At 42.4% G+C, this 26,466-nt stretch overlaps 3 protein-coding genes across 4 annotated transcripts in view; 2 read left to right on the top strand and 1 right to left on the bottom strand.

Moving 5' to 3' along the window:
* LOC105448293 (RNA pseudouridylate synthase domain-containing protein 2-like) overlaps positions 1-6,945 on the top strand; it is a 120,329-nt gene extending 113,384 nt beyond the window's left edge. Inside the window, exons 6-8 of the mRNA XM_011686795.1 lie at positions 1,517-1,604; positions 4,678-4,854; positions 5,046-6,945. Coding sequence (XP_011685097.1) covers positions 1,517-1,604; positions 4,678-4,854; positions 5,046-5,876 — 1,096 coding nt within the window. The 3' untranslated portion in view covers positions 5,877-6,945. The remainder of the gene's footprint in view (positions 1-1,516; positions 1,605-4,677; positions 4,855-5,045) is intronic.
* Positions 6,946-11,164: 4,219 nt separating this feature from the next.
* On the bottom strand, positions 11,165-13,575 carry LOC105448292 (NADH dehydrogenase [ubiquinone] flavoprotein 1, mitochondrial). Of its 2 annotated transcripts, none has more exons than XM_011686793.1 (6): positions 13,487-13,575; positions 13,237-13,307; positions 12,397-13,065; positions 12,080-12,312; positions 11,803-12,006; positions 11,165-11,715 (listed from the first exon to the last, which is right to left on the bottom strand). In XM_011686793.1, the coding sequence occupies exons 1-6, from the start codon at positions 13,533-13,535 to the stop codon at positions 11,526-11,528; spliced, it is 1,416 nt and encodes a 471-aa protein (XP_011685095.1). In that variant the 5' UTR covers positions 13,536-13,575; the 3' UTR covers positions 11,165-11,525. The 2 variants fall into 2 exon arrangements, with proteins under 2 accessions (XP_011685095.1, XP_011685096.1); XM_011686794.1 differs by having other exon boundaries at positions 12,397-13,062.
* Positions 13,576-14,288: 713 nt separating this feature from the next.
* Positions 14,289-17,581, top strand: LOC105448291 (prolactin regulatory element-binding protein). The gene is made up of 4 exons (XM_011686791.1): positions 14,289-14,771; positions 15,122-15,504; positions 15,586-16,283; positions 16,368-17,581. The coding sequence occupies exons 1-4, from the start codon at positions 14,634-14,636 to the stop codon at positions 16,451-16,453; spliced, it is 1,305 nt and encodes a 434-aa protein (XP_011685093.1). The 5' UTR covers positions 14,289-14,633; the 3' UTR covers positions 16,454-17,581.
* The last annotated feature ends 8,885 nt before the right edge of the window (positions 17,582-26,466 follow it).

The following is a 26,466-nucleotide window of genomic DNA, read 5'->3' as shown; positions in this document are numbered from 1 at the left end:
TTTTTTTGTCAATGTATAATGCACGTAATAATGACAAGAGATACGTAATGAGAGAAGTCGACGAAGTGAATCGCGTTCCACCATTTAAACTCTGGACGATTAGATTAATAATCCCGAAGGGGTACAATTTTACCGTTTTCGAGGAGCAAACTTCTCGCACAGCTATATGAAATGCCATTACATTAAATTCGCCCTCGGTCTACTTTTGCGATTTAATAACATCCTTCGTGATTTCGATACGTCACACTGCACGTCTACGCGAATCCATTCCGGTTGCGAATTCGCGTGAGAATAACGGAGCATAACGATCGCATCGATTCGCGATTAGTTTTCGAGAGGTGCGTCGTCGTCGGCCCCCTCCGGGATTTTCGTCGCGGCGGTTGTTGCAATTTATAAAGTTTTACGAACGTCTTGCTCGCCAAATTGAATTCTGTTTGTCACGTGTTTTATCCGATATTCGCAGCTATCCGGCCTTCATCGCAAACGCCATTTATCGTGAACGAGGCACTTTGTAAAGCGACGGGGAAAGATTTTGCAAATCCAATCTCTATGCGCCGAAGGTTCTCCCTTTTTCTCCCTCTCTCCCGTCTCTTTTCATCGCACTTGTTTTTTCCCTTTGCCGAGGTCTCCTTATTGTTCGCGCGGAGAGAATGCACGTGCATAGGACACGTAGTGGGCGCGACCGTAGTTTTGCGGAGTGGAAATGCATTAGGTAGATGGAACTCATAATTGGGGCCGCCGCATGCACGTGCATCCACCTGCCGTATTTATTTCTTCTTTCTCTTTTCAGTTTTTTTTCCCCCCTCGCTCCGGTTTCTCTGTCTAGCTTCCCTCCCTCCTTCGTCCGTTTACCCTTAACGTTAGATAAAAGCGCAGCTATATATTTTCACGATGCTATTCTCGACCCGGCTTGTGGCTCCTCGCACGCGCGCGCGGCGCGCGTGTATTTGCATGCCGGCGTGCGCGCGTAGGAACGCAGTCGGCGCGACGGCATGCGATTTTTCCGCCTTTTGCGGTCGGGATGTGTATGCAATCGATCCGTGCCTGGATAGAATCGCGAAAAAGCGGCGGCGTGTGCATGCGCGCGGGCGCTGACTGCCGATTGCCGGCAACGGAATCGCGATAAGACTATCAATCGGCGATCGGCCGCGGCGCGCCAGCCGTCTCTCCTCGCAGTAATTATACCTACAACGTCGGACTTGATCACCGCTTAGCTCCAATCCAAGTCGGTCGACGGTACTTCCCACGGATGTACTGTCTATACTCGCGCGACAATTACCCGGCATTTCGATGCGTCTATCGCGTGTGCGTATACAAATGAATAAATGTGTGTGGCTGGGTATGAATGTGTGTGCGTGTGCAAAAGTGTACATCTACGTACGTGCACCACGTACGTGTGTGTGTGTGTGTGTGTGTGTGTGTGTGTGTGTGTGTGTGTGTGTTTGCGTGTGTGCGAGACGTGTAAACGCAAACGGAACAAAGCCACGTTAAGCTGGTTGCGATTGGTGTGTTGCAGACACGAGGTGCCTGTCACCTCGGAGCCGATCACGGTGATACACATGGACGAGGACGTCGTCGTGGTCAACAAGCCCGCCTCCATCCCTGTAAGTGGTGTACTGCCAGAACTGTACTGCCAAAAAATTGTTTGTCGTATTGTCCATCAACCACACATATACACATTCGCACACGCATGGCAAACACGATACTCTCTTTTGCATGTTCCCTCGACAGTTTTTTTTTTTTTTGGCGCAGCCAATTCGCTTGATACTCGCTGAGCCACCGCTCGTTCCAGCTCATCTGTGAAAAATTCCAGAAGCTGCCTTTATAAGTATAACTGTAATCTGTTACTGCGAAAATTATTCCTGGAGCACGCTTTCGCGCGGGGTTAAAGTCCTTATCGCCGTTAAATTTAGAATTCCCACAGACTCTGTCCTTTTGCACTCTCGCTGATGAAGTTTTTCCAACGCTTTGTCTAAATATACATATTTGAGTGTACTCCTAAATTAAATTTTAGCGCGTCCCAACCGGAGGCGCGCTCCAGACTTCCGCTCCTTCAATGTCGGACCTTCTGATTTCGTTAGCTCTCTTTTATTTCCCCCCCTCTCTCTCTCTCTCTCTCCATCTCTCTCTTTCTCTTACTTTCTCGACGCGCGGAAGGCGACTAAATCGTCGCTAACGAGTCGTTTTTCAGACGGTGACTAAACAAAACAACACGGTTGACAGATGTGTGCGTCAAATGCCAAGGGTCTCTCTGACGAGCTTCGCCTTTTTAAAATGCAACGTTTCGACGTTCACCCTCGGCCGGCCACGGTCTCTCCTGGTATATGCATACTTCGCGATATGAAACAATCATGACCAAAAGAAGAAAAAAAGTCCACGTGGAAAAAAGAACCACGTGGAAAAAAAGAGGGAGAGTAGTTACGCGCGCACGCAGGCGAACTCGCGTTAAATGTCCGTCGGTCTGCGCGACGCGGAGTACGGCGTGGTCCGCGCGCCCGCGCGAATAAAACTCACTATTAAAATGTTAATCGCGCGCATTACGACGCTCGCAAATCACGGATAATTTACTCCGCTGCTATTATTGCCGCTCCGCGATAATGTCGCACTTCGCGGACTTTGCTGTAAAAACAACGCAGAGGTAAAAGGACAGAGGGGCGCCCATATCGCGTTTTCGCGCGGCGGGTGAAACGCAATACCGCGAGTCCGATGCATTAAACCGGCGATATCGGTGATTCATTGGCGTGAATTAACGGTTACGATGGTTTCTCTCGGAAACGAGTTTAACGGTCTCCCTCTTTTCGTTTTCCAACTCCGCAGCAATTTTCGTCTCGGTTATTTCAATCCGCGACGATAATAACGCGCGCGGCGACGTGTACACCTGCTGAGAAAAATAAAGCGTGTCCCAGGGTGTCCAAAAAAGAAGATGGGCTCGCGCGAGAGACCCCGGCTTATGAGACTTTACGTATACTCTTTTTTTTCCTTCTCTTTATATCTTTTTTTTTCCCCCGTTCTCTTTTCTCGTTTTCGCCGTCAGGACCGTTGGTTGCGCGCCACCGCAGTGGTTGCAAGTTTTATTCGCCCACGACGGGCCGCGAGGCTTTGCCTCGGCGATAAATACTTACAAGCGGGCGAGCTCGGCGCGCCGTATCGCTCGGCGAAACCGAGCTCGGCCACTTTTCCTCTCAAATGTCACCGAATGCACCGGCGGTGGTGGCCGGCGTCCTCGGAATAGAGAGAGGGTTGAAGGAAGGGGGGGGGGATCGTTAACAAGAGCTTGCGCAACAAAACAGCCGGGTATTAATGCAAAAATAATTCGACGCGCGAGTATAAGATACTCGGCGAGCGCGATGCACGACTTAATGGTCGCTTTCGCGCTTCCCCGCTTTCTCTCGAGTACCTTTTTTTCCCCCATCCTCTTGCTCCATCGCGAGGAGACCTCTCGGGGCCGCCTGACAATCGGCCGAATTAATTTTCGCGTGCAGACGTCGTTAAAACCGTTATGCAATCGCGGAGCACCGCGACTTTGTCGTGCACCCGCTTTCGCTTCCTCGTTCCCTTCACCGTTCCCTGCGTGGCCTACGACAATGGGGGAAAGTCATTAAACTTTTTCAACATCGCGCTTAAGTCACTTTAATAACAAAATGTACCATGCTACAATTTTATAAGACTTTAATTACATTAATTTGTTTCAAATTAGTAAAATTAACATTAATGCGAGACGGGAAAAAGAAATTCGATTATACATACGTTTCTGGATTTCTGCGGCGAGAAACTGGGCCGGGAAAAATTGTTGTGCATAACGTTAGCGTTGAAAATTCGGGATTCGTTCGCTTGCTGAACTGCATTCTTGAAATTCATTCCGCGACGGGAGGGGGGAGGGGAGGGGGAAGGTGTGAAATCTTTGTGGCGGCGAGCAGAAAAGAGTGCCTTCGATCGCCGGATTATTGTAGCGGTTCGCCGAATCGCTGGGGGGCGTTCGATAGCTCCGACGTGCATTATTGTGCATATATATATATATATGTACGTGCATCGTGGTGGTGCTGATAGACGCGCGGACTTATCGAGTCAGGAAGAGTCCGATACGTTCCGCCGCAGCTAGTCAGCCAGAGCCAGCCGGCTCGTTGTACCTACAAATCCGCATTGTCGGCCGGAATGCATAAAGCGCGCCCCGTTCCTGTGCCATGCCGATTCGAAACGATGAATCGACCTTCCTTTAACAGACGCGATTGCTTTTTGTCCCGAATTCGCCAGGAGAAATGGGTTGATCGCTCTTGTGTGGATGCGTACGTGTACGAGCGCGCGCGCGCGCGTGTGTGTGTGTGTATGCGTGTGTTCTGTGCTTCATCGAATTTACATTGGCTACAAGCCGATGGGCGCCTAGTACATTCATTAAGCGGTGTAAGCTCCGTAAATTTACCAGTCGACCTCTCATTTCCTGAAGATATTCTGGTTACTTGATGTTTTGCGTGAAACGCGGAAGAAACGCTTCGAACTCGGGACGAAGCTACGTATAGAGAGGTCTCGATCTCCTTTCTGTTTTGCATTTCTGGACAATTCTGGAATTAGATTAGATCCATTTTCATTTTTCACACTCAGCGTTCAGCGCGAGTATCAGACTTAACCGGAGCGTATAAAGATGCGAAAATAAAAACGGCTTGACCCCGTCTCCATTCGCAGGTGCACCCATGCGGTCGTTACCGGCACAACACCGTGGTCTTTATCCTGGCGAAGGAGTACAACTTGAAGAACCTCAGGACCATTCACAGGCTGGACCGGCTGACGAGCGGCATTCTCCTGTTCGGCAGAACGCCGAAGAAGGCGAGGCAGATGGAGCACCAAATAAGAAATCGACAGGTTGGTTGCGTAAGCGTGCGTCTCGGATATGTGCGAGAAAAAAAGGAACATTATAGAAGCTGGCGCGCAGCTGGCGTCGCTCGTCCGTCGTTGACGGAGGCGCTTTAACATTGGCGTGCGGACGCACCGCGACGACGGCCTCCGTCGCTAATCGCTACCGCTATGCTGTACGTCGTACCTTCACATTTCAGGTCCACAAGCAGTACGTGTGCCGAGTGGAGGGTGAGTTCCCCGAGGAGGAGGTGATCTGCTCGGAGCCGATCGAGGTCGTCTCCTACAAGATCGGCGTGTGCAAGGTCTCCGAGAAGGGCAAGGACTGCATCACCCGCTTCAAGCGTCTCAGCTACAACGGCAAGTCGTCGGTGGTGCTGTGCAAGCCGCAAACCGGGCGCATGCACCAGATCCGCGTGCACCTGCAGTACCTCGGCTATCCCGTGGTGAACGATCCCCTGTACAATCACGTGGTCTTCGGCCCGCACAAGGGTAAGGGCGGTAACATCGGCAAGACCGACGAGGAGCTCGTGCGGGATCTCATCAGCATTCACAACGCCGAGAATTGGCTTGGCATGGACGGCGATTCCGACATGAGCCTGTTCAAGCCGAAGCTGGAGTTGGAGGAGCGCATGCTGGGCTCCGGCAGCGACAAGGACAACGGCTCCTCGCCGTCGTCCACCCCGGGTCTGGTCGAGGACGAGCAGCAGCAGCAGCAGCAACCGCAGCAGCAACAGCAACAGCAACAGCAACAGCAGCAGCCGCCGCCGCCGCCGCCGCCGCCGCAGCAGGAATCTCTGAAAGTCACCGTGGGAACGCAGACCGGCTCGGAACCGCCGGATTCCACTTTCGCCAACGACAAGGTCACCGTCGACCCGCACTGCTACGAGTGCAAAGTCAAGTATAGGGACCCGAAGCCGTCGGACCTGGTGATGTATCTGCACGCGTGGCGTTACTGCGGCCCGGGATGGGAATACGAGACGCCGCTGCCCGCGTGGGCGGCGAGCGATTGGACCGGCGACGATCGATAGTTCGGACGACGCGATCGAAGACGATCCGCGCGGATTCCTCGGCGAGCGACGAACGTCGTCATTGTCGTCGTCGTCGTCGTCGTCGAGTCTCGATCCCCCCTTTTGATATCCTTACCCCGTGCCTTCCATCCGCCAATGAGCGATCTTGACCATCGTGCGCAAGCAAGTACATGTAGACGAATACACGCAGACATACACACACAGTAGACAAACAGCCGTGCGTCCCCTGCCCTTTGCAACTTTGGCCGTCGGACTTTCCGGGATGCTGCTGCGGTACGAGAGAGAAATGGGATTGCTGGAACAATCTCACGTCGCTCGATGTTTACATTTCTGCAAACTCTCTCGTCGTCGATAAGCGATCGTAAGCGACAACTTGGCGTTATCGCGAAGCAATTTCCGACGATTCGCCCGTTTACGCGCGCAGAAATGCACGCTCGTCCTCTCTCGTGGCGAGTTAATCCGTTCGCGTGCGCGCGTTCTCGTTTCGTTATATATATTTCTGGCAGAGTCTCTCGCGCAAATCTCCCCCATGCGGGCGATCTTACGCGGGAAACGATCCGAGACGCGAGACGTTATTATGCGGATTAATCATAGCGACAAAAGACAGCCGTTGTTACCGATCCTATTACCGCAACGCTGCCCTGATTTCTCGGGAGCCAGCTATAATAAATCAGATCATCATTATTGTTATTTTTGTCTCGCCGCAGCAATGTTCTGGGTTTCTCAATCATGTTTCCTCCGAGCAAACCTGGAAGCGCCTTGTACAGTTATGCAGTAAAGTCACGCCGAGATGTCGTAATAAGATGCAATGATTGTTCCTATACGATCGTTTCTCTCCGCGTAACAGCCGCGTAAGAGGATTTGATCAAATGTTCTTGCACGGTCGGTCGGTCGATGTGGATCTTGTAAGTCGCAGGACTTCGTTGTAGCTTCCGAATTTAATGAACAGTTTTTTCGTCATTGAAAAGATGTATTGTGGACAAATGTAAGATGATCTGTGATTATATTGTCGCGATATTTGTCGATCAAAATGTTTTAACGATAAAGACACGGGGGGCCGTACAGCGAAGCGGCAATGCCTAAAGATAATTCTATTCTTATTTTTAAATCGTGATATATATATATATACACATGGAACGGTATGAATAATTAAATAACTTTTGTTCGATTTTACAATACCAACGATACGTCGCGCGCGCACAAATTGTATATAAAAATCATTGGCGCGTACGCCCTTAGCGGACTGAGACAAATGTATGTTCTGGAAAACGCGAGTAGCCTCGGCCGCTTTTACGAACAGCGGCGGTCAAAAAGTCACTGCCACTGGAGCGAGACACCCCTAACATGTTAGAGAAGATTGATGCATCTGTCGGAGGTGGCATGGTATTCCGATGGATCGTATCATTCATCTTGATTTATGACGTACATAGAAACGTGGAAAGCCGCGGAGTCTCTCGTCTATTTTCTATCGCCGCGAGACGTCGTCCGGCACTCGCACGCGCGCGCGCGCGCGCGCGACTGTTACACTCTCCAATCTTACGGGAACATTTTGATTCACGAGAGATACCGTTCGATCCATTTCTCAAAATTCCAATGCCGCGCGCCCTGCAGAAGCGATGTCTTATCATCTAAGAATAAACGACGACGCTGCGCGGAGCAGCAGCGAGCTAGCATGTGACGTTTCGCGCTCGATCAGCGTTCTCGGGAGACGTTCCCGGTAAATCACCGTCGTGGCTGCGAATTTGACTCGAAATTGACTACGGACGAGCGGAAGTGAACAGGCGATATCGATTATATTCGGCAGCAGTGTTGCTTTTGGCATCAAACCCGCCTCAGTACTTTGGCTTGACAGAAGTCAGCTATAACTGGGAGATAAATTTATCCACCGACGGATTCGGCTTTGGAACAATTTCAACGGAGCCCTGCGATTTTCGTATTATCGTATAGTGGTTGTGTATCGCTAATATACTCGTTGTGAAAAGATTATCGTAAATTATCGAACGAGAGGTATAAAGAGAGAAGAGAGAAATATACATCGGTATTAATAGTTTATTATACTATTAGGAAATCTCTCCGATGTGGTGATGTCTGTTACTCGCCAGTCTCCTATTTCCAACCGACGAGCGCGACGGTATCCTCGAGACCGTGCGCATGAGCGCGGATAATCGGCAAATTATTTCCTACGTTCACCGACGATGAGACCACGTTCCTCATTGAGTGAACAGTGATTCGATTCTCATTCACGCACACGTGCGCGAAACTCTTTCCGCACGGTTTCGAGAATAGACTCCTTGGAATCGGGAACGACGACGGGGGAGGGGGAAGGGGAGGGGAAGGGGGGGGGGAGAAAGAGTGAGAAGAAGTAAATGGGAAATTGCGTATCCTCCGAAGTGGCATGTAGGTAGGAGACTGACGTACGGAAACTTTGCGATAGAGGCGCGTCTATTTTTATGGCAGATATTTAAGGTGAGGAAACCAAATGCGCGCGATGGGCGCGGGTCCAGCGGCAGGGTTCTCCTAACAATAAGCGTGATCTTGCCGGAAGACAGCCAATGATCATGCCAAAGAGCGTGCGACCAGCGAGCTTTCAATCATATCGTGCATAACGTACCTTTTCTCGAGGGCCGACGGGATATCTCGAGATGAGCGCGGCCCGTCCGCGCGGGGCCGGGCCGACGGAGAGGAGGAGGAGGAGGACAAAGGTGTTTCGCAACAAGTACAATCCGGGGAGCGAGTGAAAAACGCGAGACTAGCAAAACGTGCTACAATTTTATTTTATTACGAATTCGTCGCGTTCTCTCGTCTCCGCGCCGTCGTCGAGAGGCCGCGAAAGGCACGCGCGAAGCGTAATCTATACCTTCTGTCAGCCCACCACGTTGCCAGGACTGCCCCTGTGTCCGCTCCCGTTCCGCGCGTATCGCAGGATCGATCGCCAGAAATCGTCGATATTTCTGCGAGCTTTTTTTTTATATATATGTATAAAACAGCAGGACAATGCTGTGCTGCACGCGCGCTTGTTTTTCGCGCGCGAACACGAAGAAGCCCCCGTACATACGCGCATGCGGGGGCCTCGTGTTTTGCGAAACACGCGGCGCGATAACACGCGGCGCAGCGTGTGCACAAGAGCGGGCGAACAGCGCGCGCGGTCCGAGCGACAAAACAGCGCTTCGCGGGGTGCGACGCGGAGCCTGATGCGGAGCCTGTATTTTAGCGGTCGTGCGAGCCGTCAAGTCGTCGTGAGCAGTGATGGGAAGTGATCCAGAAACACAGATTGGGGCGAAGCTTACAGACGCGGCGTAGCGCGCGCGCATCAGATTACTATGCCTTCCGATGAAATTAGCGACTTTTTGACTCTCAACGTCATAATCCGACACGCACTTCTCTTTTTCTAAACGGGGCCAATTCACGTGCGACCGCGTCTGGATGCTTGCCGAGAGGGAATGATCTCCGACGACAAGTGCTACGGACCTATACGATTATTAACGCTACAATGTGCCGTATCAACGAGAATTTAAATTTAATTAAGTTCGTACTGCCGCGACGTATATATACCCGCCGTTAATTCACCGTTTTAAGTACACGGTCGGAAGTTGTGTGTTTGTTAAAGCATATATATATATATATATATCTCTTTAGAGTAGCCTCCCGTTTTAGTTTAGAAAACGAGAGCGTGAGAGCCTTAGGAAACGACTGCTTTTAGAGCGCTGGGCGTAGCTATATTAACTCGGTCTTTTTTAAAACTGGACACTCGACGGGATCAAGATACGACCACTGAAAGAAGTTATCCTTTTTTTTTCTTTTTTTGAAGTACTTGAGGCTTAACGCCGGATGCAACATCTATATGCAATATGGGATATGTTAGTGCCTAAAAAAAATAGAAAAAAACGTTCGAGGGGGAAAATGTGTGCGTTGTTAGTATGGTGCCTAGATATTTTTTCAATCTTGGAGCGAGCACTTGGGATAAACCGATCCTGCCATCACTGCCCGCGAGAATCATGGATAGGAGAAGCGAAAATGAAGGGGAATTGTAATATCGGATGCGCGACGGAATGAAGTGGATTTTTGGTATAGATAATATATATTATGTATATGTATACATAGGATGAGAATAAGAGAGCGAGAGAGAGAGAGAGAGAGAGAGAGAGAGAGAGAGAGAGACGAAGGTAACGTAACACAACGGACCTATCATAAAAGACAGTGTGTGCGCTTACTAACACAACCGGGGCAGCTCGCCTCCTCCGGCGAGCTATCCCGAGAATGTAACGGCTAGCTTAAAATCTATTATTTAAGTAACTAACGATAATTCGAGAGAAAAACCGCGAAAAAGACAGTTCCGACTTTAGTGGCGCTAAGAGAGAGAGAGAAGGGAGTGAGAGAGCGGGAGAGAACGGAAGAGAGTGCGAGAGAACGAGAGAGAGAGAGAGATAGAGCAGAACGCAAAGCCGCGGGTCTGCGGAACGAGCGAACGTGCTTTTGTATATATGTATTGTATACGCACATTGTACCGTATCTAAAGTCACATTATTATCCGTACTGTAGCCGGAGGAACGTTTAGAGCTAGTGAATTCTCTTGTATGATGAACGAATAAATGCAAAGTATCGTTCGATAAAATTGAACGGCGGACACTCTCGTCTCCGGACGTGCCCCGGATCTCTTTGCGTTCCCTCCTTCTCCCTCCTTCTCTCCTCCGAGATTCGTAAGTAAGCGCGGATCGTATATGCATGATTCATGGAAGGGAAGATCGGCCTCCCGGCTTCATTCCGAACGCAGTGACGTTCGGCAGAAATATCCTCCATTCAGCAGCCGTATCATTTATTTCGCGCAATACATCGGCCCGCGGTGCCGTTACTCACGGCGAGAGCCACGCTTCGAGAGCCAGCCCGCAACGCGAGACGTAACATAATTCCCGCGAAAACCGCGTAGCACGGGAAGCACGTGCTATTTGCATAAGAAAACGCGCGAGGTAAATGTTAGTCTTACATGGCTGTAAGTAAAATATTTCGCCCAATATTCGAGAATAAATCGATTTCCTTTTTTAAATATTTTCTCGCACACGAGTCTCTCTGTTCGATATCGTATATTTTTCTTGAAATTTCACATCGGCCTGTTGCATATTCTCATGCCGCCGTTTCATCCAGAGTGTCATCTTTGGTAAGGTAAGATGAATCGCTCTTGCAAAGGTGTAGATTAGAACTTATAAATTTCGTAATATAACGCCTATCAATCTTGAATAAATCTTGAAGCGTCGTATCGATTTTTCTCCCGCACTAAAGCGCTCGAAATACGATTTTTTTCTAGTTTCCAAAGCATTTTATTTCGCCGGTCTTATTTTGCTTCGTAAACGCAAATATTAGACAAGATTTTCAATTTGACTCCGTTTAGCGATCTTTTGAAGGAGAGCACTTGCAATCTACACGAAATATAATCGAGTTTAACTCTTATATTTATTTTATTAGTCGAACCTCCCAGGATGGATGTTCAGCCTCCCGGGGTCGAAAGATATTATTACAGGGGAGTAACTATCACGTTTAGATTCATTTATATACACTGAAAATAAATATAAAATCTTACGGGGAACGCTCTAAGTATCTCATCCCGTTGTATTGTGTCTAATCTCCGGTCTCCGATTGCCTATCCCGCTCGATTTCTCAACTTTTCGACGACGCTCGTTTCTGTTCCTTCATGCGCGCTTCGATTTCCGGCCTGAAATGCCTGATCAGACCCTGCACGGGCCACGCGGCGCCGTCCGCCAGGGCGCATATTGTGTGCAGTTCTATTTGTTTCGTAAGCTCCCACAGCATGTCTATCTCGTGTACCTCGGCGTTGCCTTCCACGAACCTGCGAAACAAATTGTTATAAGACCGGCTAATATATATATATATATTTTTTTCTATGAACGAGACAAATGTGTCTCACAATGCCCACCTTTTTAGTATTTTATACATCCAACTGATACCCTCGCGGCAAGGCGTGCACTGGCCGCAGGATTCGTGCTTATAGAAGCTTATCAAACGGGTGATGGCCTTGATTATGTCCGTCTGCTTGTTCATCACGATTACCGCGGCGGTGCCGAACGAGCTCTGTACTCTGATGAGATCGTCGAAGTCCAGCAGGACGGTGTCGCATGCGCTGTGAAATTTCCGAACCGTGACTTTTGGAGCTCGAAGTCGAATTGCCGGTAGGAGGCGTCGAATTTTCTTACCTCTTAGGAATGACGGGAGTCGAGGAGCCACCGGGAATGACACCCATCAAGTTGTCCCATCCTCCGATCACACCTCCCGCGTGCCTCTCGATCAGCTCCCTCAGAGGGATGGACATCTCTTCCTCGACGGTGCACGGATTGTTCACGTGCCCGGAGATGTTGTAGAGCTTGGTTCCGGTATTGCGCGGACGTCCGAACGACGCGAACCACGCTCCACCTCGGCGACAGATCGTCTGTACGAATAACATTTTCCATAAGAATAAAATAGAGTAAACGCAAGAAAGGGAGAGAGAAAAAAATACATCGGTAACACGTACAGGCGCCACTGCTACGGTCTCGACGTTGGTGACGGTCGTGGGGCATCCGAACACGCCGACGTCGGCCGGGAACGGCGGCTTCAGCCTCGGCTTCCCCTGCTTCCCCTCGATCGACTCGATGAGAGCGGTCTCCTCGCCGCAGATGTACGCGCCCGCGCCGCGCTGCACGAAGATGTCGAAGTCGTAGCCGGAGTTGCAGGCGTTCTTGCCGATCAGCCCGGCCTGGTAGGCCTCGGCTATCGCGACCTGCATGTTGGACGCCTCGTTGTAGAATTCACCGCGTATGTAGATGTAGGCGGCGCAGGCGCCCATGGCGCGGCCGGCGATCAGGCAGCCCTCCACGAGCTTGTGCGGATCGTGGCGCAGGATCTCGCGGTCCTTGCAGGTGCCCGGCTCGCCCTCGTCGCCGTTGACCACCAGGTACTTGGGCCGGCCGTCGGACGGCTTGTTCATGAAGGACCACTTCATGCCGGAGGGAAAGCCGGCGCCGCCGCGGCCCCTCAGGCCGGAGACCTTGATCTCGTTGATGATCCAGTCGGCGCCCTTCTCCACTATCTCCTTGGTCTTGTACCAGTCGCCGCGGCTCATGGCCCCCTTCAGCCGCCAGTCGTGTCTGCCGTACAGGTTCGTGAAGATGCGATCCTGATCGGCCAGGGGACCACATTTCTTCTGCGAAAGAAAATAAAGACGGTGACTACGCCAGAACACCGCTTAACCGGCCACGAGCTCTCTCAGTTCATCTTTAACTGTACTTGAAGCAGGGACGGGGGACACGTCGAGGCAAGGAGAGGAGGTGGAGGGAAAATCAAAACGAACGGACGTTCAGAGAGGCAGCCTCACCTTTCCTTCCGGCGCGGCATCGGCGAGCGTTCTCTGCTGCTGACTGCTCAAGCTGCTCGATCCGAGGAGACCTTTAAATATAGCGCAAATTGATTTAATTACATAACCTCGTAGGCCCGCTATCGCGGCGAGCGTCGTTCCTCGGAGGCGCGCGAGACGAAGCTCGCTCGCCGTCCCGTCACGGGTGGCCAGTACATGATTCGCGAGAGTTCGCGTGGCCGCGATAACGAGGGGGATGCTCGAGACTCACCCAACTGTCTCCTCGGGACCTGAAAACAACGCACTATGGCACCTGCCATTTTTTGCGGAGCTCTCGTATAGAGCCTCCGCAGCTCCAAGTGCTCTAATCGGGAGATACCTCAGCCCGCTCGGTCGGCAAAGCGGCAGTATATCGATTACCGGTTTTCTCGGTTGACCGCGACGAGATATAACCATATTAAACAGGATTGTGCATCTACGCGTAAAATATAATACTCTACGTTTACGTGTAGCAACGTAAACTATTATATAAGTGTCATCTATGTAGACGGTCAGTAGACTATATATTTATTCATTTAATAAATACATATATAATTTAACGTTTATGTAAAAAAAACTACCATTTGAGTAAGAAAAATCCTCTGGTTACATTCTTAATCTTAATCTCGTAATTAAATTAATGTTCAAAATACATCAAATCCTAAAAATGTTGTGATATCTTTAGCCTGTTCCTATAGATACATTTCGGATATTTCTATTGTGGGTAGAGACTGCAGTTTTATAATTTAATTCTTTTATATTGTATATAGGTAGATCTCACGTAAATAATCGTGTAGACGTAATCTTAAAATCTACGTAGAATTACGGACAAATGGACGATCGTGCAGAGACGCGAGGAGTATGCCTCAACTGAAGAAACACGATTCCGTGCTTTTTAATTATTCAAAATTTTCCACCCCCTTTTTCCTTCCGTTTTGCAATTCCGCGCCAGCCACGGCTGTATAGCCTGTATATACGCCGACGATATCACGGTGGCGCGATCTCGCAACGGAGCGTTCAACCGCGCGCTGCCGCGCGGCTGCTCCGAGTGAATACGTGTACCTCCGCTGCCTTTGCAGCGCAAAGTCCAACCACGGATCGCCCCGCGCCCGCCGCCGTCGTCTTACGTTCCGTGTGGTGAGGTGACACGTGAGCCGCGTGTCCCCGTCGTTTAAAAGGCCGTCCCCCGGGGTGACGATGGGACGCGGGTGTCGCGCGCGCGATTCATCCGATCAGTGCTAGATCCCGCTGCAGACCAACCAGCTAACCAGATCCCGCGGGACGTATACCTCGACAGCAGGTTGTCCGCAGGACACCCGAGACACGCGCGAGACACCACCGGAGGATCGTAACTCGGACGGCGAGATATCTGCCGCGTCATGCCCTCCAGACGGAACAAGGGCGGCCTCCTGGCCAGGGTGAATTTCCCCCTTTACACCCTGCAGATGCTCACCAGCAGGCACATCCTCGTGGGCGGCGGTGGCGGCTCCTCCAAGACTGGCGTTGCCAATGGATTTGTAAGTTGCTCCGGTAGTCTCACGTAACTCCAGTCGCAGATTGATCCAGCGGAATCTGTCTCATTTCGTGACCACATTTAAATGGACTGCGTTTCATTGAATGTAATGTGCAAAATGGGAGATTTTACTTGGTTTCTTCAATCGTGTGTTCCGCTACAGCAGATTCTGTTGTTTCTGCTGACCGCTCCGCGATTAATTATAAAATTTACAGCAGACATTTTGTAAAATCTGATCTATCTGGGGATTTATTTCTCAATCTTGTTTTCAAATTCTATTTTTCTTTTCGATTCGAGACTTTTTTAACATGTCATTTAAATGCAATTATTTCAAGTTTTTCTTCGTCATTGCAGGAAATTTTTGAATTGTCACACAATGGAGCACACTTTGTTGCCGAAGAGGTGACCAGGCACGAGACGGGTCCCAGCGTGGTGATGAACTGTGCCGCGCACAACAATGGCAAGAAGACGTGGATAGTTGCTGGCCAGGAGAGTCACTGTCAACTGTACAATGTGAATCTCAAGGTGGTGACGTCGGAGAACGGTGAATTGATCAAGGGGCCGGCAGCGGCGGCCAGCAGAGATGGCCTCAGGCACAGGCGGAACAGCGAGAGAGTCGAGGAAGCTCAGTCGCCGAAGGAGAGGATAGAGGAGATCAAGGATGACAATTCTAATGTCAAGAGCAAGAAGCTTCAGTTGATTCTCAAGCCCGCCGATAGCGTGCAGACGGCTTTCGGGTAAGACTACTTTGCATGCGTTTATTCACGTCGGTGAGTCGCGTCGCGCTGATTTCTAACGAGAGCTTCGCTCGCTTGCAGGAACGGCGAGCCTCTGCAAAGAGTCGTCAGGGTGAGCTTGCAGGGGACGATAATGGCCACGGGCAGCACGGACGGTAGAGTCAGAGTGTGGAAGTTCCCGCAGTTGCACAAATTGCACGATCTCGACGCGCACGGGAAGGAGATAGACGACCTGGACTTCAGTCCGGACGGCAGTCTGCTGGTGAGCATCGCCAAGGACGGGAAGGCCTTCCTGTGGAGCCTGAACGACGGCACGAGGAACAAGGAGCTCACCTGGACACCGCCGGACGGAACCGCCAAGTACATGTACAAAAGGTGCCGATTCAGAAAATTGGCGGAGGACAAAACGCGGCTCGATCTGTTCGTGCTGTCCAACGCCGTCGCGGCGAAGAATCCCAGTTTCCTTCAGCTGTGGGACGTCCACACCGGGGCCATCGTCAAGTCCGCCCCCTACAAGGAAGCCCTGTCCGCGCTGGCCGTATCCGACGACGGTAAATTCGTCGCCGTCGGCACGATGTTCTCGGGCAGCGTCGACATATTCGTGGCGTTCAGCTTGAGGAAGGCGCTCCACGTCCCCGGGGCGCACAGCATGTTTGTCACCGGTCTCGAATTCCTGCCAACGAAACTGGACGGTCCCGCGATTACCAGTAACACGGAGACCGCGGTCGTCAGTATCTCCGTCGACAACAGGATCTGCATACACAACATACCATTCAGACGTGAGTGTCTCGCCGCGAGCGAGTAGACAAAATTGCCCCCTTCGTGTTCTATTAGAGCTAACAAACTCTTTTCTCTCCTTTCAGATACACTGCCATTCTGGTTTGTCGTCATACTGATAGTCTTGTGCGTGAGCGGCGCATTCATCCTCTGCAGTTATCTCGGTATATGACGTACGAAATGCGCGACCGAGTCGATGAAGCGAGACATCATCTTTTCCTAATTGTTATATCAGGCCGATTGCCCGTGCGAGATTAAAAGTAAATTTGCATCGATTCACTTCGTAAAAAAAAAAAAAAAAAAAAAAAAAACGGTGCTCAAGAGTCTTACATAATGGAGTATCTTGCATAACGAATCGGAAATTATTTGCGTAAAAGCAGCAGCGCTAACGGGATCTCGACGCGCATGATATAATTAGCGCAACAACGTACACTGTAACTGTGAATATGCACAGCGTAATAGGGTGTGAGAGGTATTCTCGGTTCGTTTAGGCGATTACGATCGTTACCGTACACGATCTTAATAGTTGAATTCATCGGAGTAGACAAGATTTTCAGGAAGCGTCCGCGCGATTTAGATATAGACGTGACGTCAGTCGGGGTGCTACTGTGATAAATAAACTATGTTGGAGTGCTTCCAACAGTTCGGGGCCGCACCAACACAGCACATTGATGTACATATATATATATAGGTATTACGTTTTCAATCAATTTTTTAGCACGAAAGGGAGGGATTTAACGGTAACGCGCTCTGCGTCGCGATTATTTCTCTTCCGCACGAGTACGCTTAAATGGTTTCGTTTTGTGGCGAGCAATTCGAGAATTGTGTGGGTTTCTCGTACTTACGGCGAACGATCATACCCCTTTGTATGTCGCATAGACGAAAAGCCACAACTCATCGCATTTATGTGTTACGTGTACGTACACTGGTAACTAGTATATTTTTTCTGATTATATGTCCCTACTTTCTTTATGAAGATGTAATATACACGAATGATGAATAAATTTCGTTACGATCGACGGTGTATCAGCGGTAATCATTGCTACGTTTCGCGAACTGAGCTTAATAGGTACCGTTATTTATTTAGGCACTTTCTAAAGTTTCTTAATTTATTTTTGCAATGCGTATATTCGGTATATTTTTATCGCGAAATTGTCCAGCTATTGATGGAGATTTATTTGATTAAAAGTGCACATGTATGTGGAATCTTTTCCGCTCGCAGAAGATTGTGCAATGAATTTGTAAGCGTCTTGACCATTTCATTAATAATAAATAATTAAATATATATTTTATCGTGAAATTGAAATAATTATTAATGTGTATCCTATTAAAAATGGTTTTGCTAGCATATTGGCTAGCTACAATTTAACATTTAACAAATTAGATTTCAATTTGAATTCTTTTTTTTTTTTAAGTATAACATTGCACTTATTGTATAAGTCTTTAATTATTAAAAATTTAAAAGTAAAAGGTATTAAGACTTTATTAGTGACAGATGTAAAAATTTGCTTTATTAAAACAAAGATAAATTGTAATGTTGAAATACACACGATAGATTTAATAATTACTTTTCAATTGAGTAATTAATCATTCAAGTTTTTATTTAAAAAAAGGATTAAACACAATTAGTGTGTAAAATTTATTGATACATGATTATACATAAATAATAATCATATGTATCAATAATATCTTATTTAATATGATTATAAAATTGTTTATTATATGCATTAATAAAATGCTTTAAATTTTTTATTATTCACATGTTAATTAAATTGGGTATTATGTATACTACAATCCAGAGTTATTGTTATAATTTTTTCAGTTGAAAATTCAATGGAGGAATAAGTAACTTTAGGCGAATTAATATTAATAAATTCACAAATCAAAGCAAAAAGTGTGCGACAGAATTTGTTGAACTATAAAGAATGAAATATTTAGAATGTATTTATTTTTAACACTATGTTTAAAAATATACACATAAAACATAGTAAATATTACACAGACATTACTGGCGGTGAAATAATTGGCGCATGTGAGGCTTTTTTTTCGCAGAATCAAACGAAATAATAAAAAAGTATATTGATTATTTATTAATCATAACGATTAATAAATGTATTTTTGTAAAATTAATAATTAAACAAGAAAATTTTAAAAATCAAGGTATCTAATCTATATTCGATATTTATATTTCGATAAAACGGAACAGCATGCATTAAAAAAGAAAACAGATAAAAATTTTGTTATGTTATACGCATTTCCGATGTTTTTATTTGCAACATATGATTAATTAGATATCTCTGAAATGGATAAACAATTTGTAAAGCGTAAAATATCTAATGTATTTTACGATTTTATCTTGTATTATATTTAATTACATTGCACTTCTTTGAAACGTATAATAAAATAAATATTTTTGTATGTGTTTGATACTATACATAATTAGAAGAATTAGAAACGAAAACGACGTCAAAACGAAATCAAACGGAACTAAAGTTTCAACAAAGCAAAAAGTTAAAATATGTAATTTTGTTTCTGTAAAATGTAACAGTTTAAAAAATTGCGTATGTTGCGTATAAATTTTACGAAAAGAAAAATAAGAAAAGGAAAATTGCACTCTAAAGAAAAGAGGATCGTCGATTAAAATCAGTGAAATAAAATATCTTTAATTTTTACGAGATAAAATTTTAATAGTTGATGAATCATTTAATTACAGATTAATCGAGACTTAATTGAAATTTCATGCAGTTAGAATAATTAGTTTTAATCTATAAATATATTCAATCATAACGAGATATCCGGTAAAAGTACAGCAAACTGCATATAAAACAGTCAGTTACGACTTAATTTTTAAATTGTTACATTTCACCAAGACAAAATTACATATTTTAATTTTTTACTTTATTAAAACTTTAGTTCCGTTTGATTATGTTTTTGATTAATGTATAGTATGAGACGTACAAAAAAATTGAAAGCTGATCAAGTGAGCAAAAATTATAAGGCAAATGTCAGATTTAATCGGCAACGTACCTATTGATCAAAATTTATTAAGACAGTTAATTACAGGAAGGAATAGAATATTCCAAATAAACGTATTGAACAAACCGTTATTTAATATATCTGTATTTAATATATCAAGTGGTCAGTTTGTGCATGATCTTTGCTCTTGTTTTTCTTTTGCATACGACACTCTGTTCCGTAAAGTCGCCACATGCGGTACCATTTATACTATATTCATAGGTACATTAACATCCGAGCAAGCAAAATAGCAGCGTAATTTACTCCTATTGCTTTTTGCGATCATACTTAACATTCATTTATATTGACGATTAATATCTCGAGACGATTATTTACCACAGTGAGTATTGCGACTTATTTATCTCATTTAAGAACCTAAAGATATGACTGCAAAGTGCAAACTTTCCGCGTGCAATTTTTAAATTTTGTTAAATATATTTCGTTTTTTTAGCACTTCGAATTTATCACATCTCTAGAAATAATGAGCTCTCTATTTTGCTGCGATTTACAATTCGCGATAAATCGAAACTCCGTCGTTATTTTATGCGCTTGTGCGAACTAGAATATATTTTGCAGATAAATCTCGAGAGTGAAAGGAGTTTGCGGAAGTGATCGATGTAGAAAATAATTTTGTAGATCAAAGCAATTAGTTTGAAGACTTCAAGAAGATATAAACGATAATGGGTACGCTGTTTTAAAAGGCTCGTATTAATTGCATCACAATATTTGACTTGTCAACTTGCAAGAGACACGGTAGTGTCTTACGCTAAGTATTATAGGTATACGCGCCTGTATACGGGCAATAAGATCAATCCGGATATCTTTGCTCGAACCGTCGAGTTGAGCGGAGGCGATGGTCATATTTGGAAAAACGGGCTGTAAGTGAATAAAATTTTTAACAGGCTCAGCCGATTGCTTGGAGTCACATTCTATAATGAAAGATTTTTTTTTTCTATATTGAATATTAAGAGAGATTCTTTTTTACTTTTACATCAAAAACAGTTAGAGCAAATTATATTTAAAAAACGTCACGTTGTCGCGACGTCATCTTAGATGTCTGGATGTAAAGCGACTTTTAATACGTGTACGCCTACACAACCCCCAAACATCCTCCATATCTGTACTCATTTCCACCTATACGCTGTTCACCCGAAACGCTCTTCCACCCCCTCCCACGCATTACAAAGCCTCAATATATTTCGACACGTCTTGATATGGCTCACCACTCTCTTATCCACCCACATATATTACCCCCACCTCTACTTTCCCTACCTCTCTCCCCACCCCCACTTCCTCACCAAACATCTTAATACACCCTGAAATGTCTCAACATATTTTTACTCACTCATGGAAAAAGTTACTTTAAAAAAGAATAAAAGTCGAGTAACTTTTTTGATAAAGTAAAGTCTGATCATTATTTTATGTGCTTATACTATTTACAATTAGACAATTTTTTAAAGTTAAATTAATAATAAATGAGCCTGCAGAAGTGGTGGATATGCAGAATAGAAGTATTTCTGCAGATCAATGCAATCAGTTTGAATAAGATTTTAAGATCGATGATACGACGATAATAATACGCTATTTAAAAGAGCCGACTATTTTAACATAGGTTGGTTAATGTAAAAAAAATGTCAAGGACATTTACAATAGTTTAATTTTCTATACATATATGATTTTGAAAGCCATATTCATATATATTTTTTTTATTTCAAAGCCGATTAATCAGTTTTTTTTCGCAATAAATTGTTTACAGATAGTTTACGCAAGAGATACAGACACAGACAGTTTACGCAATAAAGTGTGTAGGATGTTTGTAGCATCATTATCAAATTATTAACAGATCAATTTAATTACATTATTTTGTCTTTAGATTAGAATTGCGTTTCAAGTCTGACAGTAATCGGCGCGCAGTTCTTGTAGTTGAAAGAGATATTTAAAATTAAAAATAATATTATATTAATATTTATACTCGGCCATCAGTGCTTTCTTTGCTTATTTGTACTTTGTACGTATTAAATTAATATTAGTATCTTCCCTGCTGATAGAAAGACACAGAGTTCAAAAAGAATTCATTCGTATATGCAGTCGTATGTCATCAATTCTGAGTTTATTTTTTAAGTGCAAAAAGAATTCTTTTTTAGAATTTAAAAAAAAAATTTTTTTTCTTCTAAGAAGTCTTAATGATGTGTGAATTCTTTTTGAACTCTTTGTGCTATCTAGATTATCACTTATCGTTTGTATATTTTTTTTATATGCAGAAAATTCGGTTATAGAAGATTAATATAAACGCCAGTGATATTTTTTTTGGATAGTAAAGAATATATTGTAAGTAACTTACATTTAAATTACGTTCATATATGTGACTTATATAGTTATATTTATTAATTATATAGACTTAATAATTATATAGCCTTATAAGTGATAAATAAAGCCATAACGACATCCTTATAATAATTTCATATAACTTTATAATGATTATGACTTTTGTCATTCTACCTGTGTTATGCCATTTCATTGTTCTTTTCAACATGTGTCCTGAGCATTTTATAGTCGTAGAGCGATATCGTTTACGATAAAACAGTAATATTGGTGACAAAATTTAAACTGTCGATAATTGTCGATATTTTCGATTTATTCAGATGAGGATGCCTTTCTGCTGGAAGACATTGGACGTTTTATTTCAGAATCTTTTTAAACAGGTAATTTTTAACAATTATAATACAAAACATTTTATTGCATTCTACTTATATTGCATTGCCTTAATATGAAATTGTTTTTCAAAAGAACTATAAAATAATGAGCAAGAAAAATAAAATATTGTAAAATATTCTTGATTTGTCAAAAATAAATTATATATATTTAATCTTCCAAGACGAAAATGTACTCCAAATATATTTTATCGCTTATTTTTTATATAGTTTAACACTTGTTAATGATAGAGTTTTACCCAACTTAACTTAACTTAATCTTGACTTAAAAAGTCAAAATTTGTAATGCAATACTTATTTTTCTTGTTTTATTAAATTCCAGTATGCGTTCAAATGCATTTTAATATTGTATAATTAATTCAGATTGAAGCAAAAAATTTATAAAAACTTTATTTACTTAAAAATTTTACTGAAAATTATTTTGTTATACTAATTCTTTTGATATATTTTATACAATTTTAAAAATTTGATTAAAAATTTTTTTTAAATAGGAAAATAAAATTAAAAATTTGCTAATATTTATACAGTGTGCATCAAATTGCATTGACAGTTTTAATTAATATTATAATATTCTACTAATAGTATGCTACGTGGACTCATTTTTTTTTGCGTCGTTCATTATATGTAATTCTGTCTGTTAAAGGTAAAAAGAAAATATTTAATTAACTATGTTGATTTCTTATGTTTGTAACAATTTAATGTTTTCAAAGTTCAAAGAGTATTCTAAGAGAATAATGCGTCGAATGTTCTTTGCTAGCGGCGTTATGTTTAGAAGCTAATTTGCATTGCCGTGGGATGGTTCTTCCTAGAAGATGATAAAGGTTTTACTATATGTATCTTATTACCACAATTAACAGAAAAGAAACGAAAAACAAAGAAAAACATGATAGCAAGAAGTTCTCGCTTATAGTTAATTTTTTAACAATGCTCATTACATAGAGACTAATTCGATGAATCGATCGACACAGCATGTATAATTTTGTTACATTATTCAGGTAGACTTGTTTTTATCATAATATAGATCACCTCTATCTTTATAAATTTAATTACATTACAATACAATATGCTACATATAAATTATATACGTAACTTTACCTGCAATTTTTCTATGCGATTATTACATTTATATGTACATATACATACCTATGTAATTATACATGTATGGAAATTTTTTTATTTTTTTTATTGTTTTAAATTTTACTTTTTATGTAAGAAACAATGCAAAAAAATTATTATTTTTTAATTATTTTTATTTTAACTTATTATTTTTTCTCTTGTGTATACAAGCAGAAACTATACAACAAAAAATATACAAGAGACATATTTTTTATGTCTCTTGTACAAATAATAGTATAAATAATTATATATTTTTATATAATTATACATATTTATGGTTTTATATAAAATTTTTTTTCCGGAATTGTTATACGTTTTACGTACACTTACATCTTAAAAGATTTTTAGGAATCACGTATTCCGATACTTATATATCTACGCATAAAAAATGTAAAGAAACATAGTCTAAGATAAATTGAGAGATTATCATGAAATATGTGTATGCTAATGAATATAATACGAAAATTTGACTTATAATTTATACCTGTAGCATGGTAAAAGTGACATTTCTTTTTAGAGACGGAATTATTAAGTAATAATTATCAAATCTCTTAATCTCATCTCATATATCGCTTCTCACATATTACATGTCAACTGAAATTAATATTTCTTTAAAAGAATACATTAAAAAGTATGAACGTGAAAACGATTTGATATCCTTAATTTGCTGTTTTAATTATACTTTTTAAGCCCATCTTTTAAAGAAGTTTCAATTTCGGAACTTGTCATATTTGTAAATGACATAAAACTTTCAAGATATTAAAAATTTTTTTATAATTACTCTTTTTTATTTACGTATGCATTTGATATTATTAATAATCACGATCCTCAATTCGTATCAAATGCATAAATACCGTAGTGTATTGAAAATCATGTATGTGATAATAAAATAAAACGTAAAGAAAGAAAATGAAACAGAAGAAGATACTTTTTCAGACATCGCTGAAATAATCATTGCAAAAGACGAAGTTACATGATATTCCGCAATATAAAATTTATCCTGATTATCGATTTATTGTATACTGGTAAATTAATTTAATCATGCAAAAATCACAAATATGTAAACATGAAATTGTAGCTATAGAGGAGGAATAGGAAGACATCATGCAATCATTCCATCGTACTATTTCAAGGTTTAAACGATGGATATCGTAAGTCCACTATTCTCAGGAAGTTTTCTCAACATTGGCGTCGGCAGAATTTTTTTTCTTTACAAGATTATGGCAGGATACGGTAAGAGCTGCAGCCGCCATTGTCAACATCGCTTGAAGATCGAAGCAAACATCATTTAAATATTGAAGAGACGTCATTCTTCGAAAGGAAGATTAATGAATCCGCTCCTTATTAGTCTGTTTGTATTCCTTTGACATCTCTTTTCTGTTGTATCCATTTCATATGTCTTAAATAAGCTGTTTAGCATTTTATTTGTGCAAACAAATGATTTATTATTAATGTACAGTTTGCAGTAAAGATGCAGTTAGTTTCCTATATATTTTGCAATAATTAAAGATGTGCCTTTAGAAGAGATTAGCGTAAATTGTAAACTAAGAGTCACAAGGTAGTCGCGAGTGGAGAATTTTAACGGCACGCAGAAGGAAATTGCAAATATGAGGGAAATTAATTTTCTATTTCTCGCGTAATATTACGATATTATAAAGAAGTACTGCAAGCGGCGCGTATATTGAGCTAAACGGTCAAATTGTGTATAAACTAGAAAAAGTAGTTGGCCACTACGGCCAACGGCCGTAATGCACCTGCAATCAACCGTAACTTATTATAGAGCAATGGCTCTTGCGGAGATAGCTGGTTCACCTAGCAATTTGTCTTACACCGAAACGAACGCGGTGACTTACGCGGAACCATTCTTCACGCCATTCAAACGCTAAATACGCTTAAGAATTAATTGATACAATATGGCAATGTCGCAATATTCAAGTGCGGTAGCTGAAATTTATATCAGCGTAATTATCTTAGCAAACATAGGGAAATAAAAAATACGATCAAATCCTTGATGAGACAATTGAAACAATAGAGATATTTTACAATAGGAATAATAATTAATTTTTATTTTATTTTTAAGGAAATTCAATTTTTAAGTAAATTCAATATTTATAATAAATATTAATATTTGCTGTAATCTGTGTTTAAATATCAAGTTTTTAACTGTTAAGTTACATATACATTTTTTTTAACATATATATATATAATTATTTATATATAGATATTCATAGGAAAATTGATACGAGCAATGTATATCTGTAATATTTATTTGTGTTTATCATAAAAATCAAAGAGAAATTTTTGGTATGTAAGGATAAGAAAATTTTAATTACACTATTGATATTTTTACCACAAAATCTAAATAAACACAAATGTCACTAAACGCACAGTTGTATCATAACATAAGTACTATTGCATCATATGAGTGTACCGGCATTTCTAGTAGTTCGATGGTAATAATTAGTGAGAGCCTATCCTTTTGCTGTTTTATTAGTTTGTGGTTTATAGTTTATGCAATTGTGCTTATACCTGAGGCTGCATATTATTTCTTGTTATAAGTAATAAATTTCTAATAACAATCATTGGATCAGACGTTAATTGAACATATATGGTGTCTCGAAATTCGCGAATCAAAATATCATAGCAAGAAAGTCTTCGAAAAATTAAGTAAAAAAATTATTTGTAAATTTTTAATTTAAGTAGTAGTTTTTGAGATATAAGAGTTTAAATTTAGCCAATTATACATTACGATTAAACGGAAACATGTCCGTGAGCGCGTCAATAGTGTTAGTGGTCGTGCACTTCACGCGAGTGTACTAATCTATAATCTATATTGGCTAAATTTAAACTCTTATATCTTAAAAACTGTTGCTTAAAATAAAAAATTACAAATAACTTTTTTACTTAATGTTTCAAAGCTTTCTTGCTATGATATTTTAATTCGCGAATTTCGGGACACTCTGTATACATATATACAAATAAAAGAAAGTGCAACGTGCGTTTAATAAATTTTTTTCTTTCTAATGGCCAATTAATTGTAGCCATATAAAGTGATTTCATGCATATTATCGCACTTTCTCAAAAAGATTAGCACATTTTAATTTAAAATACGATTGGTTGCTTATTGTTAGAGAATAATAAAATGCAAGAAGTATATTTTCTTTTTTATTAGGATAAACCCGGATATATAATATATACGTCACGCGAGGATTTACGCCGCAGAAGTCAGAAAAAATAGAAGAAGTGAAACTAATTTTCTCGCAACCACTCTGTTACATACCTTTATGTTATATATTAGTATTGTGTTGTGATTTCAGTTTTTTATAGATCGGAAGAGCACACG

The sequence above is a fragment of the Wasmannia auropunctata genome, unplaced genomic scaffold, assembly GCF_000956235.1.
Source record: "Wasmannia auropunctata unplaced genomic scaffold, wasmannia.A_1.0 LD336088.1, whole genome shotgun sequence".
Lineage (NCBI taxonomy): Eukaryota > Metazoa > Arthropoda > Insecta > Hymenoptera > Formicidae > Wasmannia > Wasmannia auropunctata.
Note: the sequence above shows the minus strand (reverse complement) of the source record. Positions and strands in the feature narration are given on the sequence as shown.

Bases quoted from the DNA above. Each gene is read 5' to 3' on its own strand.
- LOC105448291 (XM_011686791.1), top strand. From the start codon at position 14,634: ATGCCCTCCAGACGGAACAAGGGCGGCCTCCTGGCCAGGGTGAATTTC. The intron at 14,772-15,121 runs GTAAGTTGCTCC...TCGTCATTGCAG, and splicing joins CTGGCGTTGCCAATGGATTT to GAAATTTTTGAATTGTCACA. The intron at 15,505-15,585 runs GTAAGACTACTT...GCTCGCTTGCAG, and splicing joins AGCGTGCAGACGGCTTTCGG to GAACGGCGAGCCTCTGCAAA.
- LOC105448292 (XM_011686793.1), bottom strand. From the start codon at position 13,535: ATGGCAGGTGCCATAGTGCGTTGTTTTCAGGTCCCGAGGAGACAGTTG. The intron at 13,308-13,486 runs GTGAGTCTCGAG...CTATATTTAAAG, and splicing joins GGTCCCGAGGAGACAGTTGG to GTCTCCTCGGATCGAGCAGC. The intron at 12,007-12,079 runs GTAAGAAAATTC...GAAATTTCACAG, and splicing joins ACTCCCGTCATTCCTAAGAG to CGCATGCGACACCGTCCTGC.